The 13826-nt window shown below is 43.1% G+C and overlaps 1 protein-coding gene across 1 annotated transcript; it reads left to right on the top strand.

Annotated features, from left to right (window-relative positions):
• Positions 1–953: 953 nt before the first annotated feature.
• Positions 954–1634, top strand: LOC140769905 (zinc finger CCCH domain-containing protein 54-like). Its single transcript, XM_073110801.1, has one exon. The coding sequence runs from the start codon at positions 954–956 to the stop codon at positions 1632–1634; it is 681 nt and encodes a 226-aa protein (XP_072966902.1).
• Positions 1635–13826: the final 12192 nt, after the last annotated feature.

The following is a 13826-nucleotide window of genomic DNA, read 5'->3' as shown; positions in this document are numbered from 1 at the left end:
ATCCTTGTCGTTTCCTATATATATTTCTGGCATGCAGGAGTTACCCGGGAGTCGGCGACCTTTATTGACGTCCGTTAAGGTTCGAGCTAATTCGACACGGCCCTTTTGGTATGACCCCTGAATGGAAAGTGAAAGTTACTGCAGAGCAGGTAATACCTGCGGTTATTTTCCAGTCAGCTAAGACGCAAAGATCTGCTAAGCCAAATTTGTCATTGGCTAAATAATTGAATAGTAATCTATCTGCTAATGTACAAAAAAGAAGAAGCATGGAGATCGAAAAGATTAGATAAGTAGTTCTTTGTTTCCTGTAAAGAGGGTATTTTGAAGACATGCAGAGGATTTAATTTTGTATAGATAAAAAAGCTCCTTCTAGCGCATGTGAGTTGTTCAAGCTGCAAGCCGGCAACTTGGGTGGTAAATTAGTATTTGAATCGTGTGAATTTAATGACTTATCCTTCAATGTTAATGGTTCATAGAAAAATTTAAACTAATTTTCCTAGTCCGTTATTCACTTACTTTGGCGTGAATTCTAATTTTATTATTCTAATATCCTTTTTCCTTGTAGGATTGTCAGAAAATTTCTCGTGGAAACACAGACTTATCAGTGTTATTACTTTACTTTCTAACCGTAATGCATGTAACACAGCGACACAGAAGGTAACTCGTCGGCCGTCAGAGCAAGCTCTTACCGGAGTTGAAAAGAAAACAAGGACCAGCCTAACACTTTGCATACGCAGACAAACCAAGACAAATACAAGAACCCTATAAATAAACCCCCCTGGTACCCCGTTCCAGGTAAGAAGAGGAAGGGCCCTCTGGTAAAACCATTGCTCTTCCTTCCTTCCCTTCCTCCAAAGCCGATTCCCCCCTTCCTCTTCCATTGACTTGATCCTCTTGCATGCAACCTTTTCCAATCCCATAGTACTACAGCTCACATCTCCTGTCCTTTTTGAATGGCAATTTTTGGAGGATTTGATAGCGACATTGTCGACTACCACCATCCTACCTTTACCGTTCCCCTATACTTGCAATTAGCCTATCTTCCTGCGACCAGCAGCCATGGTACTAAAGGCGCCACCCACGACGGACACAACTTGATGGACGAATCTGATGACTTCTTGATGTACATCTACAAGGTGAAGCGGTGCTCCAAGACGAAGAGCCATGACTGGACGGAGTGCCCGTACGCCCACCGCGGGGAGAAGGCACGGCGGCGGGACCCGCGCAAATTCCCGTACAACGGGATCGCGTGCCCCGAGTTCCGCCAGTCAGGTGAGTGCCGTCGGGGCCAGAGCTGCGAGTACGCGCATGGCGTGTTCGAGTTCTGGCTCCACCCGACCCGGTACCGCACGAGGATGTGCGAGGCCGGGTTTGCATGCCCCCGAAAGATTTGCTTCTTTGCTCACACGCCCGAGCAGCGCCGACCGGAGGTTGTGCACAACTGCTTCCGATGTGGGGGCAGCGGAACGGCCATTAACTCGCCGAGGAGAGAGAGCTCAATAGCTGTTGCTTCCTCGTCTTCACAAGGTCGCAAAGATGGCTTAAAGATGAGGGATGGGGTGGGTGGAAACGAGGACTCGTATGCTTTCCCGCACATTGATTGGATTATGGACTTGCTGAATAAGGATAGTTAAGTGGTGTGGAGTTGATTATTAAATTGGGGCTACGGTAAGTATTGTATGAAATCATTAAAATTAAGCAAGGATAGCAATCTTTTTTAGCTGTAATTTAAAAAAACTAGGAACACAATTTGGGATAGCAATTATCAAGTTTGGCAAGTGAAAATTTATGCATGATGTATACATGGTTTTCTGTAGGGATCATTGGGGGCTGTTTGGGGAGTTCATAGTACCAGTTATATAGAACTCCGATCGTTGCGTAAAACCAGGTGGAACTGGGTGATAAAGAGTGTAGACCAGCTGGAGCAGTAAATGCTAATTGGCGAAGCCTGCAGATCGGGACCCTTCTAGATCATGAAGGCCGTTTAGTAATGTAATAGTCTAATAGATCATTATCTTCATATGTCAGAGTTACTTTAAGGAGTAACTGACTTTACTCTCTTGAGATCAATTTCGACTCGTTTATATAAAATTTAAGGTAGTATTTGGTTTCGTGCACAAAAAATACTTATTTATAAATTAGGGTTCTCTTAAATATATTTTATAATCAGATATTTACTTATCGATATTTTGATTAAAATTTTATATAATGTAAGTTACGTGATAAGTTATCCATAAAATTTTATTAGACTTAAAAAATGTGATAAAGTTAGATATGTTTTTTAAGCAATATTTTTAGAACAATTAACATACTCATTAATAGTTAGTATAATCAAATGTAAATTTTTGCATAAATTTTTTTACTGTAATCAGAGTAAAGTTATAGATATATCTACTTTATGTTTAAAAGATGTTATAAAGTTATTCTTAAAAATTTTATGCACGAACCAAATGAGACCTAAATAATACATGGTGGCTGCACTTCTTTTAACCTATTTAGTGCAAAAGAAGTGATTAATTAATTCATTTGCTTTTACCAAAATGTTTTTTTTTGGCTGTTATAGTGTAATATATGTATGACTATGAGTTCAAAATGGGAATGCTAAATTTTTGTTTACGCTATACAATAATAGTTACCAAGCCGATCTAAAATTCATTCCTCTGAAGCCACTTCATGTTTAGAATGAGCCAGCCACTAAGATTAAGCATTCTTTGTTCAGGATGTAGGAGAAGAGAAAGGCGCCCTTTTTACCAAATTCATTAAGTGGAAGTGATACAATCCAAATTGAAAGGTGGACCGGTCCAATCCTTTCATGTACAATCTTCAATAGTTAGACTGGTAAGTAAATGAGCCTTACTGTTATTACACCTGCCGGTAAAACCAACGTTGATAGAGGGGTGAGAGGTAATCCACTTGATATAATCAAGAATAATCGGTCGAATGGTCCAGTTGACACAAACACTGTGGTCATTCACAACATTAACTACCGTTTGAGAGTCAGAGAAAATCCATCAATCTTCTTCCGTCATGTATGGTTGCACGGCTTCCAATCCTTTAAGAAGCGCCAAAGCTTCTCCAAAGAGAACACTTTGACATTTGTCTAGGAAAACAGTTTTGCCCTTGATAGCTATCTAGAGAGAAACTGATGAATATCTCGATACCACCCGTGAGACCTCCTTGCCAGGCAGCGTCCACCCAACAAGCAACATTCCTTGGTTTCGGACCCCACAATATAAACTCCTCCTGCCTTGGCTCGGGACTCTCTTGAGGAAGATGATCCAAATGGAGTGACCACTTCTTTAGAGACTCCACCTTGGCGCTGATGTCTACGAGACTGGGCTTGGCTTCTTTAAAGATGACATCATTTCTCATTTTCCAGATGCTCCAAAGAAATCAAAAAGCATAGTCAAGTTGCTCAGTAGTGAGAAGGCCCCTTAAGGAGAGAATCCACCTATCAAGACTGACCGTTTGATCCTCTAGCTTTAGTCGAGACGTGAATGGAACCAAGCTGCACTAGTAAACGGACAGCTGAGTAGTAGGTGTTCCATCATCTCCGTAACTGATCAGCAAAGGTTGCACATGGGATCTAACTTCGAAATGCGCTTGTGGATAGCAGCTTTAACAGGGAGAGCACTCATTAAGGCTCTCCATACAAAGGTTCTCACTCGAGGAAGAGATCCTCTAAAGTTCCAAACCAACTTCTAGATGCACTTAAGATCCGGACAGGAAGAGTTGAGCCAATCACCTTTGGATAGTGACCATTATGCTAACTTGCAAGACAAGAACCCTGTCGGAGTTGGCATCCAGATCAACTTATCTGTCAAAGAAATAGCGGCCGGGCCAATGTATATACTGAGGATGCCCCTTGCAATGGTTGGAGGGAATGCACTTCTGATTAGTTTGATGTTCCACTCGGAACCCCTAATAAGATCTTAGACCAAACAAATGCTGTTGGGTAGAGAAAGATCCGACAAGTCAGTGTGGGTAAGCCAATGATCTTTAGTTCTGCAATGCTAGATGCGTCACCAATTGACCAAGTGAATTGGCCTTGAAAGTCTCCTGCAGACTTAGAAAAGCAAACCACGTGCAAGAAGATCTATACTTAGGTTTTGCATCCCAGAAGGAGGAGCTGCAAAAGTATCTAGGTTTCATTAGGGCAGCCCAAATGCTAGAGGGTTCATTAACTAGTCTCCAGATTAGCTCAAGAATTTGACTCTTATTTATTAGCTCAGGTGAGCGAACTCCAAGTTTCCCTTCGGCTAGAGGACGGCAGATCAAATCCCACATTCTAAAGTAAAGGCGTGACTGTGCCGGCTTGAATCCCCATTAAAAAATGGTGGCACCCATATAGAAGACCGAATCGAGCTTAGGACGGCTTTGATCAGCGTTAGTTTTCTTGCATGCATGTTACGGTCGCTTTTGCTGAAGATGAGTTTTTATTCGATTGTTAATCTAGACAGAAATTAGCACATATAACCAGTAGATTGATATGAGATTTGAATATGTTGTTCCTCTGAGTTAACGATCCAATGTAACTAGAATCTTGTTGATCGAATGAGTAGATCATAAGTCACGTATAAAACAGTGACCAAAGGTTAGGAAATAGTGCAACGGATATGGAATACGTAGTTAGTGATATGAAAAATGATTATAATAGTATGGTAGATAGATTAGTGCTTAGAACTAGATGAGGGGGGAGAAGAGAGCTTCTAGGTATCACTGATCGCTAGAGAGAGGAGGGAGAAGTAATGAAGAATTAACTTTGGTCATAAACAAAACTTAAGTTGGATACCAATAGGGAGGAAGGAGGAGGGAGAAGATGGCTCAAATCTAGATGAAAATCAATTCCAACATTCAATAATCAATAAAGGATGCTCTTCCACATATATAGAGGCTAGCCAAACATTCAAAACCCTAAACAAATCCTATTACAACTCAACTTAACCCTAATCAAGTCTTATTATAACTTAACCTTTTCATCGTGCATTCAAATGCACCCCGATTGCGTTCGAATGGCTAAAACGCATTCTCTATATATGCGGACGAGAGACCAGGTGTTCGAAAGGCCAAAATACGTCCTATGTATGTGCAAACGCAAATCGGGCATTCAAATAACCACATTCGCACGCAGTCCATTTGTATTCAAATACACCTACCAAAACCTATTTTACTTTTCTAAAACATAAATAGAAATTGGTATAAATTAAAGCAGTTTCACTGTGCACCTAAATTAAGAACCGCAACAATCCACCATGCTTCTCTCACTTTGTCCTCAAGGTGCAAAGTGAGGAAAATGATCCATCAAGTCATCCTCCAGCTCCCATATCGCCTCGTCAGTGAGTTGACCCATCCACTCCACCAAAACCTCTCTCTAAGCGCCCATCATGTCGCTGCCTACACTTGGCCAAAGATTCGAACTGGCTCATTAATCTCTTGTTTTGCAATCGGCTTGAGCAAGTTAGTTCCCACAATGATATTAGGTCTAATCTTTGCATTAAAACCGACATATGGAACACCGGATGAACTCGTGTCTCCTTAGGTAAGTTTAATAAATATGCAACATGCCTAACCCTCACTTTGACCCTATAGGGTCCAAAATACTAAAATGATAACTTTTGGTTCATTACGGGCCTTATGGTAATCTACTGATAAGGTTTGTGCCCGTACATAAACCAAATTAGCTACAACAAATTCTCGTTGCAATGTCCTTGAGATAAACCTATTTTATGTGGTTTTGAGCAGCTATGAGATGTTCCCTCAATCTCGTCAATGTCTCATCTCTATCAACTCTAAGTTCACTTCCGATCGATCTGCTATCGCCACTCTATCATATGTTTGCAAAGTCGGTGCCGTCCATCCATACACCACATCAAAAGGTGTCATTTGAATGGAATGATGGTACACGATGTTATAGGACCACTCCGCCCATGGAAGATACCTCAACCACTTTTGGCTTCTCCGCAACAAAACATCTCAAATATTGCTCTAACTCAAGATTGACAACCTTCGGCCATCGGTCTACAGTTGGTAGGCACACTAAGTGTCAACAATGTACCCTACAATCTGAAAATTTTCAACCAGAATTCACTGATGAAAATACGCTTTCTGTCGGATATAATGGTGCGTGGCTTCCCATGTAATTTAGCAATATTCTAAACAAAAATTTTAGCAACCCTCTTTGTTGAAAAGGGATGTGCCAAAGCTGAAAAGTGAGCATATTTGCTAAGACGATTAACGACCACCAACACCACAAAATTTCCTTTAACTTCTAGAAGTCCTTCAATAAAATCTATAGATATGTCTTCCCAAATCTGCTCCAATAATCATTGTCGAAGCTCGGTATCGACGGGTACAAGTATGCGACCCCATGAAATCAGCAATCCATCTCTCTTTAAATTCTTCATGCTGCCTTGGATCCACCTTCACTTCTTATAACTTTGCTGGATATGTAGGGTCAACAATACCAGTCTCAACTCCTCTAAAAAAGGAAAAACAGGTGCAGAGTATGTCACCAACTCCGCTGGTTCCAGTTTGCGTGATAGGGCATTGGGGCCCCTATTTTATATCCCCTTCTTGTACACTATTTCGTAGTTGTATCCCATGAGTTTGGATACCCATCTTTGCTGTGCGGGTGCATATATTACTATTTCAAGAAGTAAGGTAAGCTCTACTGGTCTGTTTGGATCAAAAAGCGGTGACCAATAAGATAAGGTCGTCACTTGGTGATCACATACATAATTGCCAACAAGGCCTTGCTAAGATAAGCAATAGGTCGTCCCTCCCGCATTAACACATCTTCTATGCCAACCCCTGAAGCATCACACTCCATCACAAACTGTTTGGTGAAATCGGGCAATGCGAGTACGGGAGCTACGATCATGGTGGTCTTGAGGGCTTCAAAGGTTGTCATGGCCTTCTCACTCCAGATGAAGCCGTCCTTCAAGAACACAGTCAATGGGGGCAGCAATCTTTCGATATCCTGCTACAAACCGCCTATATCCTATCAAACCCAAAAATCCTCACAGCTCCTTGGGGTTCTTTAGCATTGGCCACTCTAGCATGCAAGCTAACTTCCCTAGATCAGCTGCAACGCCTTGAGCTGAGATGATATGCCCAAGGTACTCCACTTGTTGCTCTCCCCATAGATATTTGGACAGCTTGACCTTCAACTCATACTGCTTCAATAGATTCAAGACCTCCTTCAAGTGATGTAAATGATCCTGTCAAGTTTTGCTATAAACCAATATGTCATCGAAAAAGACAAGCACATACCATCGGAGGAGAGGTCAGAATACATCATTCATCAAGCCTTAAAACATCCTAGAGCGTTCATCAGGCCGAAGGGCATAACTCGGAACTCATAGTGGCTATTATGAGTCTAGAAGGTGATCTTGTGCATGTCACCTGAGTGCACTCAAATCTGATGGTAGCTTGTGCGTAAGTCGAGCTTGCTTAAATATGAAGCCCCTACTAACTCATCAAGTAACTCTTCAATTACCAAAATATGATACTAGTCCTTGAGGGTAATGGAGTTTAGTGCCCTATAATCAACATAGAATCTCCAACTACCATCCTTCTTCCGCATCAATAGAACGGGAGAAGAATATGCGCTGTAGCTAGGCTCTATAACCCTGTGTGTGAGCATTTCCTTCACCATTCGTGTAATCTCCTCCTTTTGTACGTGAGGGTACTTGTAAGGTCCCACTTTCTTTGGCCTTGCTCCTAGTGTGATCTCAATGCAGTGATCTACTTCTCATACTGGCAGTAATCCCTTCGGCTCTTCAAAAAGAGCCGCATACTCTGATAATATACTCTGCAAATCGGCTGGAGCACTCGATATCTGCATCTTGGATGGTTCAGTAGGGGCCAACTACATCATAAAAGCATCATCATTATGGTTAGACAACCCCAATAGAGGTTGCAAGGTGGCGCCCTAATGTGGACGTGCTCCATCCAATCGGATCCGTTTACCATAGTGCTTGAAGGTGAGGTACATCTTATTGAAATCAAAGGTCATAGGCTCAAGGCTCTGCAGCCACTGTGTCCCACTACGACGTTTGCGAAGAGGCGTGTAGTCGCGTGCAAGTCCATGACAGAGGTATGGCTCCGAACTCGAACCTGAATTTCATTGCATATGTTGTCAGTTCTAAGCATCGTACCATCACTAATGGTGATGTTGAACCCCACAGTTGGCTCAGAAGTGTGTCCAATCTTCCTAACTAGTCGCTCATCAAGGAAGTTGTGTGTGTTTTCCCGTGTCAATGAGGATACACAATGTATGCTTCCTTATCAATCCGTACACGTGAAGGGTCTTTGGAGGTGTTGCAGATCCGGAGTAGGCGTGAAGAGAGATACTCGCTCTAATCTTCCCCACTTCAATCTCCTCCACCTCAATCTACTGCTGCTCATCCATCGTGTCCTTCAGCCTCACCATCAATAAGCATCATTGAACCGGTTTGTCACGCATAGAGATGACCCGGCGTGAGCTTCTCGTCGCATCTAAAACACAACCCTTTGGTCCTTTGCTCCTCCACTTGGGTAGATGTGGGTGTCCTAGGAGTTGTCCTCACATATGAGAAGTGCGAAGAGAAGATCGTGGTCCAACTACACTTGGGAGAGTTCTTAGCGGTTAAACTGAACCACTGGGGTTGCCCGGTTTCATCAGCTGCTTGTTAACCCATTGGTGCTTCATATGCCCTCTAAGTGCTCGATGTTTGTCTTCCATAAGCAAGGCATCCTCCACTGCTTGCCCCAGATTCAGTGGATGCAAGGCACGAACATCAGCTTGAATTTCTTCCCTCAATTTAGCAATAAATATGGCTTTGAGTTGCCGATCCGTCCAAGGTGGTACATGACTAGACACCAGTTTGAATTCTTCTTGGTAAGCCCTCACAGTCTTTTGTATCGTTTTCATCAATAAAGCATCAAAATCCTCGTACCCCGACAATCCAAACCATTTGTAGATCAAACGGTAAAACTCTTCCCACGTTGCTATTTCTCTATGCATTGTCATTGAGCAATACCACCGTCATGCTACGTCCTCCAAATGAAAAGATTTAAAGAGCACCTTTTGATCTTCTTTGGTGCCATGGAAATCAGAAAATTGCTCAATGCGGTAAAGCCAATCTAGCGGGTCACCTCCTTTGAAATTGGGGAATTCCAACAGCACGTTCACCCACGAATACTTGGATCATGGTTTGGATTGAAGCGACTCCTGCCCTAATCGGGAGAGGATGCTCCTCGAGCCATGCCATCTCTCTATGACATCCTCTTGCTGCGGCCATGATGTTATCTTCCTCTTTCCTCTGAATCCAGGGATTATCATCTTCATCATCGACAAACTGCGCTTGTCAGTGTGGCTCCACTTTCCTCATTTCTGGCATGGTCCTTGGTCGATTGGTGGAACCATCATAGGGGGTTTTAGGGGTGGAAGACTTGCGTACTTCTGGGTTATGGAAGATGATTATATACGGTGGATGGATTAGTTCTTAGAACTAGATGGGGGTGGAGAAGAGAGCTTCCAGATATGGCTGATCTCTAGAGAGAGGAGGGAGAAGCGATGGAGAATTAACCTCGGCCGTACGAGATGGAAACCAATTCCAATATTTAATAATCAATAGAGGCTGCTCTTCCACATATATAGAGGCTATCCAAACATCCAAAACCCTAAACAAATCCTATTAAACTCAACTTAACAGTTAACAAGTCCTATTATAACTCAATTTTCCCGTCGTGCGTTCGAACGGCGAAAATACATTCTCTGTATGTGTGAACGCGAGATTAGGCATTCGAACAGCCAAATTGCGTTCTTTGTATGTGCGAATGTGAATCACGCATTCGAACAGCCAAACTGCGTCCTTTGTATGTGCGAACGTGAATTAGGCATTTGAACGACGACATTTAAATGCAACCATTTGTGTTAAAATGCACCGGTAAGAAATTATTATATTTTCCTAAATCATAAATAGACATTAATACAAATTGAAACGGTTTCACTATGCACCTAAATCAAGAACTACAACAATGTCAGTATATTTGTCCTTTAATTATTTCATGATGTAAGCCTTTTAGGCAAGTCTAGTATAGTTAGGTGAGCTATTAAAGCAAATCCAAATAAGTCATAACAGCCCTTCAGGCAAGTCTAGTTAGGTCAAGTAAGCCTTTACGGTAAGTATCCGCTGAGCCACCTGCGGCTAAGGCAGGCAATGGTTCGAATGAATGGGTCATGGAGTCGATGCCTTATTGCCCCCACCCCCCTCCACGTGGCAGAAGGAAACCACACAGGGAACGAGAACATGCCATTCATGAAGATGGGCCATTTGTAAGGGCTCAAGTTCGAACCAAACAACTTGATTTCCCTAAGTTTGCTGGAGGTGATCCACTAGACTGGCTCTATCGAGTGGATCAGTTCTTCACCTACCAAGGGACCCTAGACCACAAGAAAGTTCTAATAGTCTCATTCTACTTGGAGGATGTCGTGATTAGATGGTTCCAAGTGGCACAATGAACTCAACGGTTTTTGTTTTGGGATAAGTTTGCGTCCGCCATATGTACTCGGTTTGGTCCAACTAAGTATGAAGACCTCCAAGCAATCTTGACTAACGTAACTCAAACAGATCATGATCCGAGCTTATCAAGAAGAAGACTTTGAGAGAATCTGTAATCGTGTACCAGGTTGGTTAGACTTACCCCTACTCAACACTTTCATTAGTGGACTCAAGTCCGACATACAAGCGGAGGTAAAGACCATGAGGCCTAGGACATAGTTGCAAGCGTTTTCTACAATGGTCATGATGGAGGAGAAGGTCAAGGAGCTACAAATAAGGTCCAAGGTTGGAGCCCCATGGACTGGAGAGCATGTCAGTCGGCTCCATTGAGCAGTATTGGATTTGGTCTTCCTACTCGGTCATAGGGGTGGTGGGAGTCCCTGCCACCTAGTGCTCTTCTCACTGACTTCGGAGGGCAACAGAAGAGCTTCCCCCGACGGCGAACCTTGGCACAAATCGAGGAAAGGAGGGCCAAAGGTTTGTACTTCTAGTGAGATGAGAATTTTCCTCTAGGCCACAAGTGTAGAAAACAACCTGCGACGATTATGTTCCTTGGAGGAGACAAGAAGGGTGAAATGGAGCCGTGGGGCGATGAACTGGAGGTAACAGACCACGAGGATGAGGTGCATGCCGAGTTGAGCTTACATGTGTATTTGGGCTCGCAAGCACCCCAATCACTACAGGTAGAGGATTTGATCAAGATGCACTGAGTCGAGATACTAATCGTGTAACACCCAAACACTAAACACGTGCATGGCACGAGCCCACACTGCCCGTGCGTGGCACCTGACCATTTGGTTAGTTACTGAAAATCAAATAAACCTGCATCAACATCATAAGTTTATCCACAACATCTAAACTAAGAATAACTCAAGTCCGACTGTCAACAGCATATAGATAACCCTACTTGGGCCCTACATAGGCCACAACACATCATCAAGAGTTTTTCACAACTATATATATACAACAGAAGTATATACATAATTATACAAGTACAAAGTCACCTGCTAGAGTATAAGACAAGGATAAAGACATTCTGAAATGTCAACTAATACACCATAAAACATAACGCATCTAGCGTATAACACTAAACCACACTCTACTCTTCATCCACTGGCAAGACCTCTATAAGAGGTACTTCCTGCTCCACTTGCTCACCTAGATTTTGTTTTGGAAAGGAGAAAAAACAAAGAGTCAGATACGATCATACCTCGGGCTATGGAGCTCTGATACCAAATTGATACGATCTCCCCTTAGGCTAAGGTTCGATCTCTTCCAATTTTTTGATTTGGACTAGATCTGGCACGGAACTTTGAAATAAGATCCCGAAATATTCCGATGTCGGATCGACGTGAAATTTTGATATGTTGTAGCCCCTGAAAAGAGCTTTCCAACAAATCAAGTTTCAGGCGAATCGGAGTTGGGGATCTCGAGATATCGGTCGAGGGAGGTTAGAAGCGGCGTCGTCGGGGATTGAGAGAACGGGAACGAAGAAGACGAAGGAGGCAAGGCAAAACTCAATCTCAATATTCAATAATCAATTCTCACTTTGGTTGCCATCCACATCCTTTTAAAGGCTAATCAACAACTCAAAATTAACCCTAAAAATACAATTTTCGCCGACCGCGTTCGAACGCACGATCGAAAGAGCCTATTGGTATTTGCGAACGTGATGCAGGCATTCACAGTGCGTTCGAACGCACAGTTTACTCTCTTCACCCACGTTCACAACCCCGTTCACAAACCGCGTTCGAACACGACTTACAGAAAACTTATTTTAATGGAAATTAAACACTAAAACATGAAATAAAAACACTCTTAAAGTGAATCCATGCTCGAGACGACGTCGGTGAAGTCCGAATTGTATCAGAGTCATGAGCTAAAAGCTCAGTGAATAGACCTTACCCTAAATTAGTGATGCTAAACAGAGAGTAAATCATGTCCTGTATAATATGAAATAGAAAGAGCATCATGATACATTTAGTTAGGGTCTTTTCTTATTGCATTAGTTGTTTATTTTAATTAAAATAAAACTCCTTTAGGTTGCGTTCGAACGCAGAAGGGGTTGCATTTAAATGCCCTTGCGAACGCTTGCATCATGTTCACAAAAATAGAGAACACAAAATGTGCATTCGAATGCAGTTAGGTGCGTTTGAACTTTGCATTTGTACGCAGTCTGGCACGTTCGAATGCCTGCATCACGTTCGCACTTACAGAGAACGCCTTTTGTGCGTTCGAACGTGATTGAGCGTGTTCGAACGTGATCGGCAGGAATCTTGTAGAATTAGAGTTAATAATTGTATTTTGGCTTGTTGGCTAGCCTCTATAAAGCTGTGGATGGCTAGTCGATGTCATAGTGGGGCCCCTATCCATGTGTCAGATGGGTCACATGCGGGGTAACGAGGACATGACATTAATAAAGATGGTCTATTTTTAGGGTCTCAAGTTTGGACCATACAACTTGATTTCCCCAAGTTCGTGGGAGGCGATCAACTAGACTAGTTCAATCAAGCGGAACAATTCTTCACCTACAGAGGGACCCCAGACCACTACAAGGTCCTAATAGCCTCTCATTCCACTTGGAGGATGTCGTGATCAGATAGTTCCAAGTGACATCACAAACGCAACAGGAGGTGCTTCAATCCTTGCAATCAATACAAACATTCATGGCTGAGATGGTGTCCACTATTTGCGAACTCCGTGATGAATGGACTTCACGAGCACAAATAAGGAGCAATGTTGTGGCTCCCGAACCTAGGAGCACAAAACTAGTTGAAGACAAATCCACCAGGGATAGGCGCATGAGATGGAGTTCAGTGCACTAAAACAGTACCCCATCCAACAACTAGGGCTTAGTCTGGGCCGACAGCTCCTAGGGCTTGGCCCGAACCACCTATGCCTAGGGCTTGGACTGAGCAAACCGCAACTAGGGTTTAGCCCGAAATAGAGTAGGGTAGAACCTGGCATGAACCGCCTGCATCAAGAGTAGGGCTTGAGCGACCTGTGGCCAGAGGTTGGCCCGAGCCACCCATGGGTAGGGTGGTTAATTGTCCGAACCAATGTGTCATGGAGCCGATGCAACAGTGGGGCCACATCCATGTGGCAGATGGGACACACGTAGTGAACGAGGACATGCCATTCGTGAAGATGTTGTAGGGCCTCAAGTTTAGACCATACAACTCGATTTCCCAAAGATCGCGGGAGACGATCCACTGACTGGCTATATCGAGTGGAACAGTTATTCACCAACCGAGGGACCCCAAACCACTAGAAGATCCT

This window comes from Typha angustifolia, chromosome 11 (assembly GCF_048772165.1).
Source record: "Typha angustifolia cultivar Huaian chromosome 11, ASM4877216v1, whole genome shotgun sequence".
Classification (NCBI taxonomy): Eukaryota; Viridiplantae; Streptophyta; class Magnoliopsida; order Poales; family Typhaceae; genus Typha; species Typha angustifolia.
This window is presented reverse-complemented; position numbering and strand designations above follow the sequence as displayed.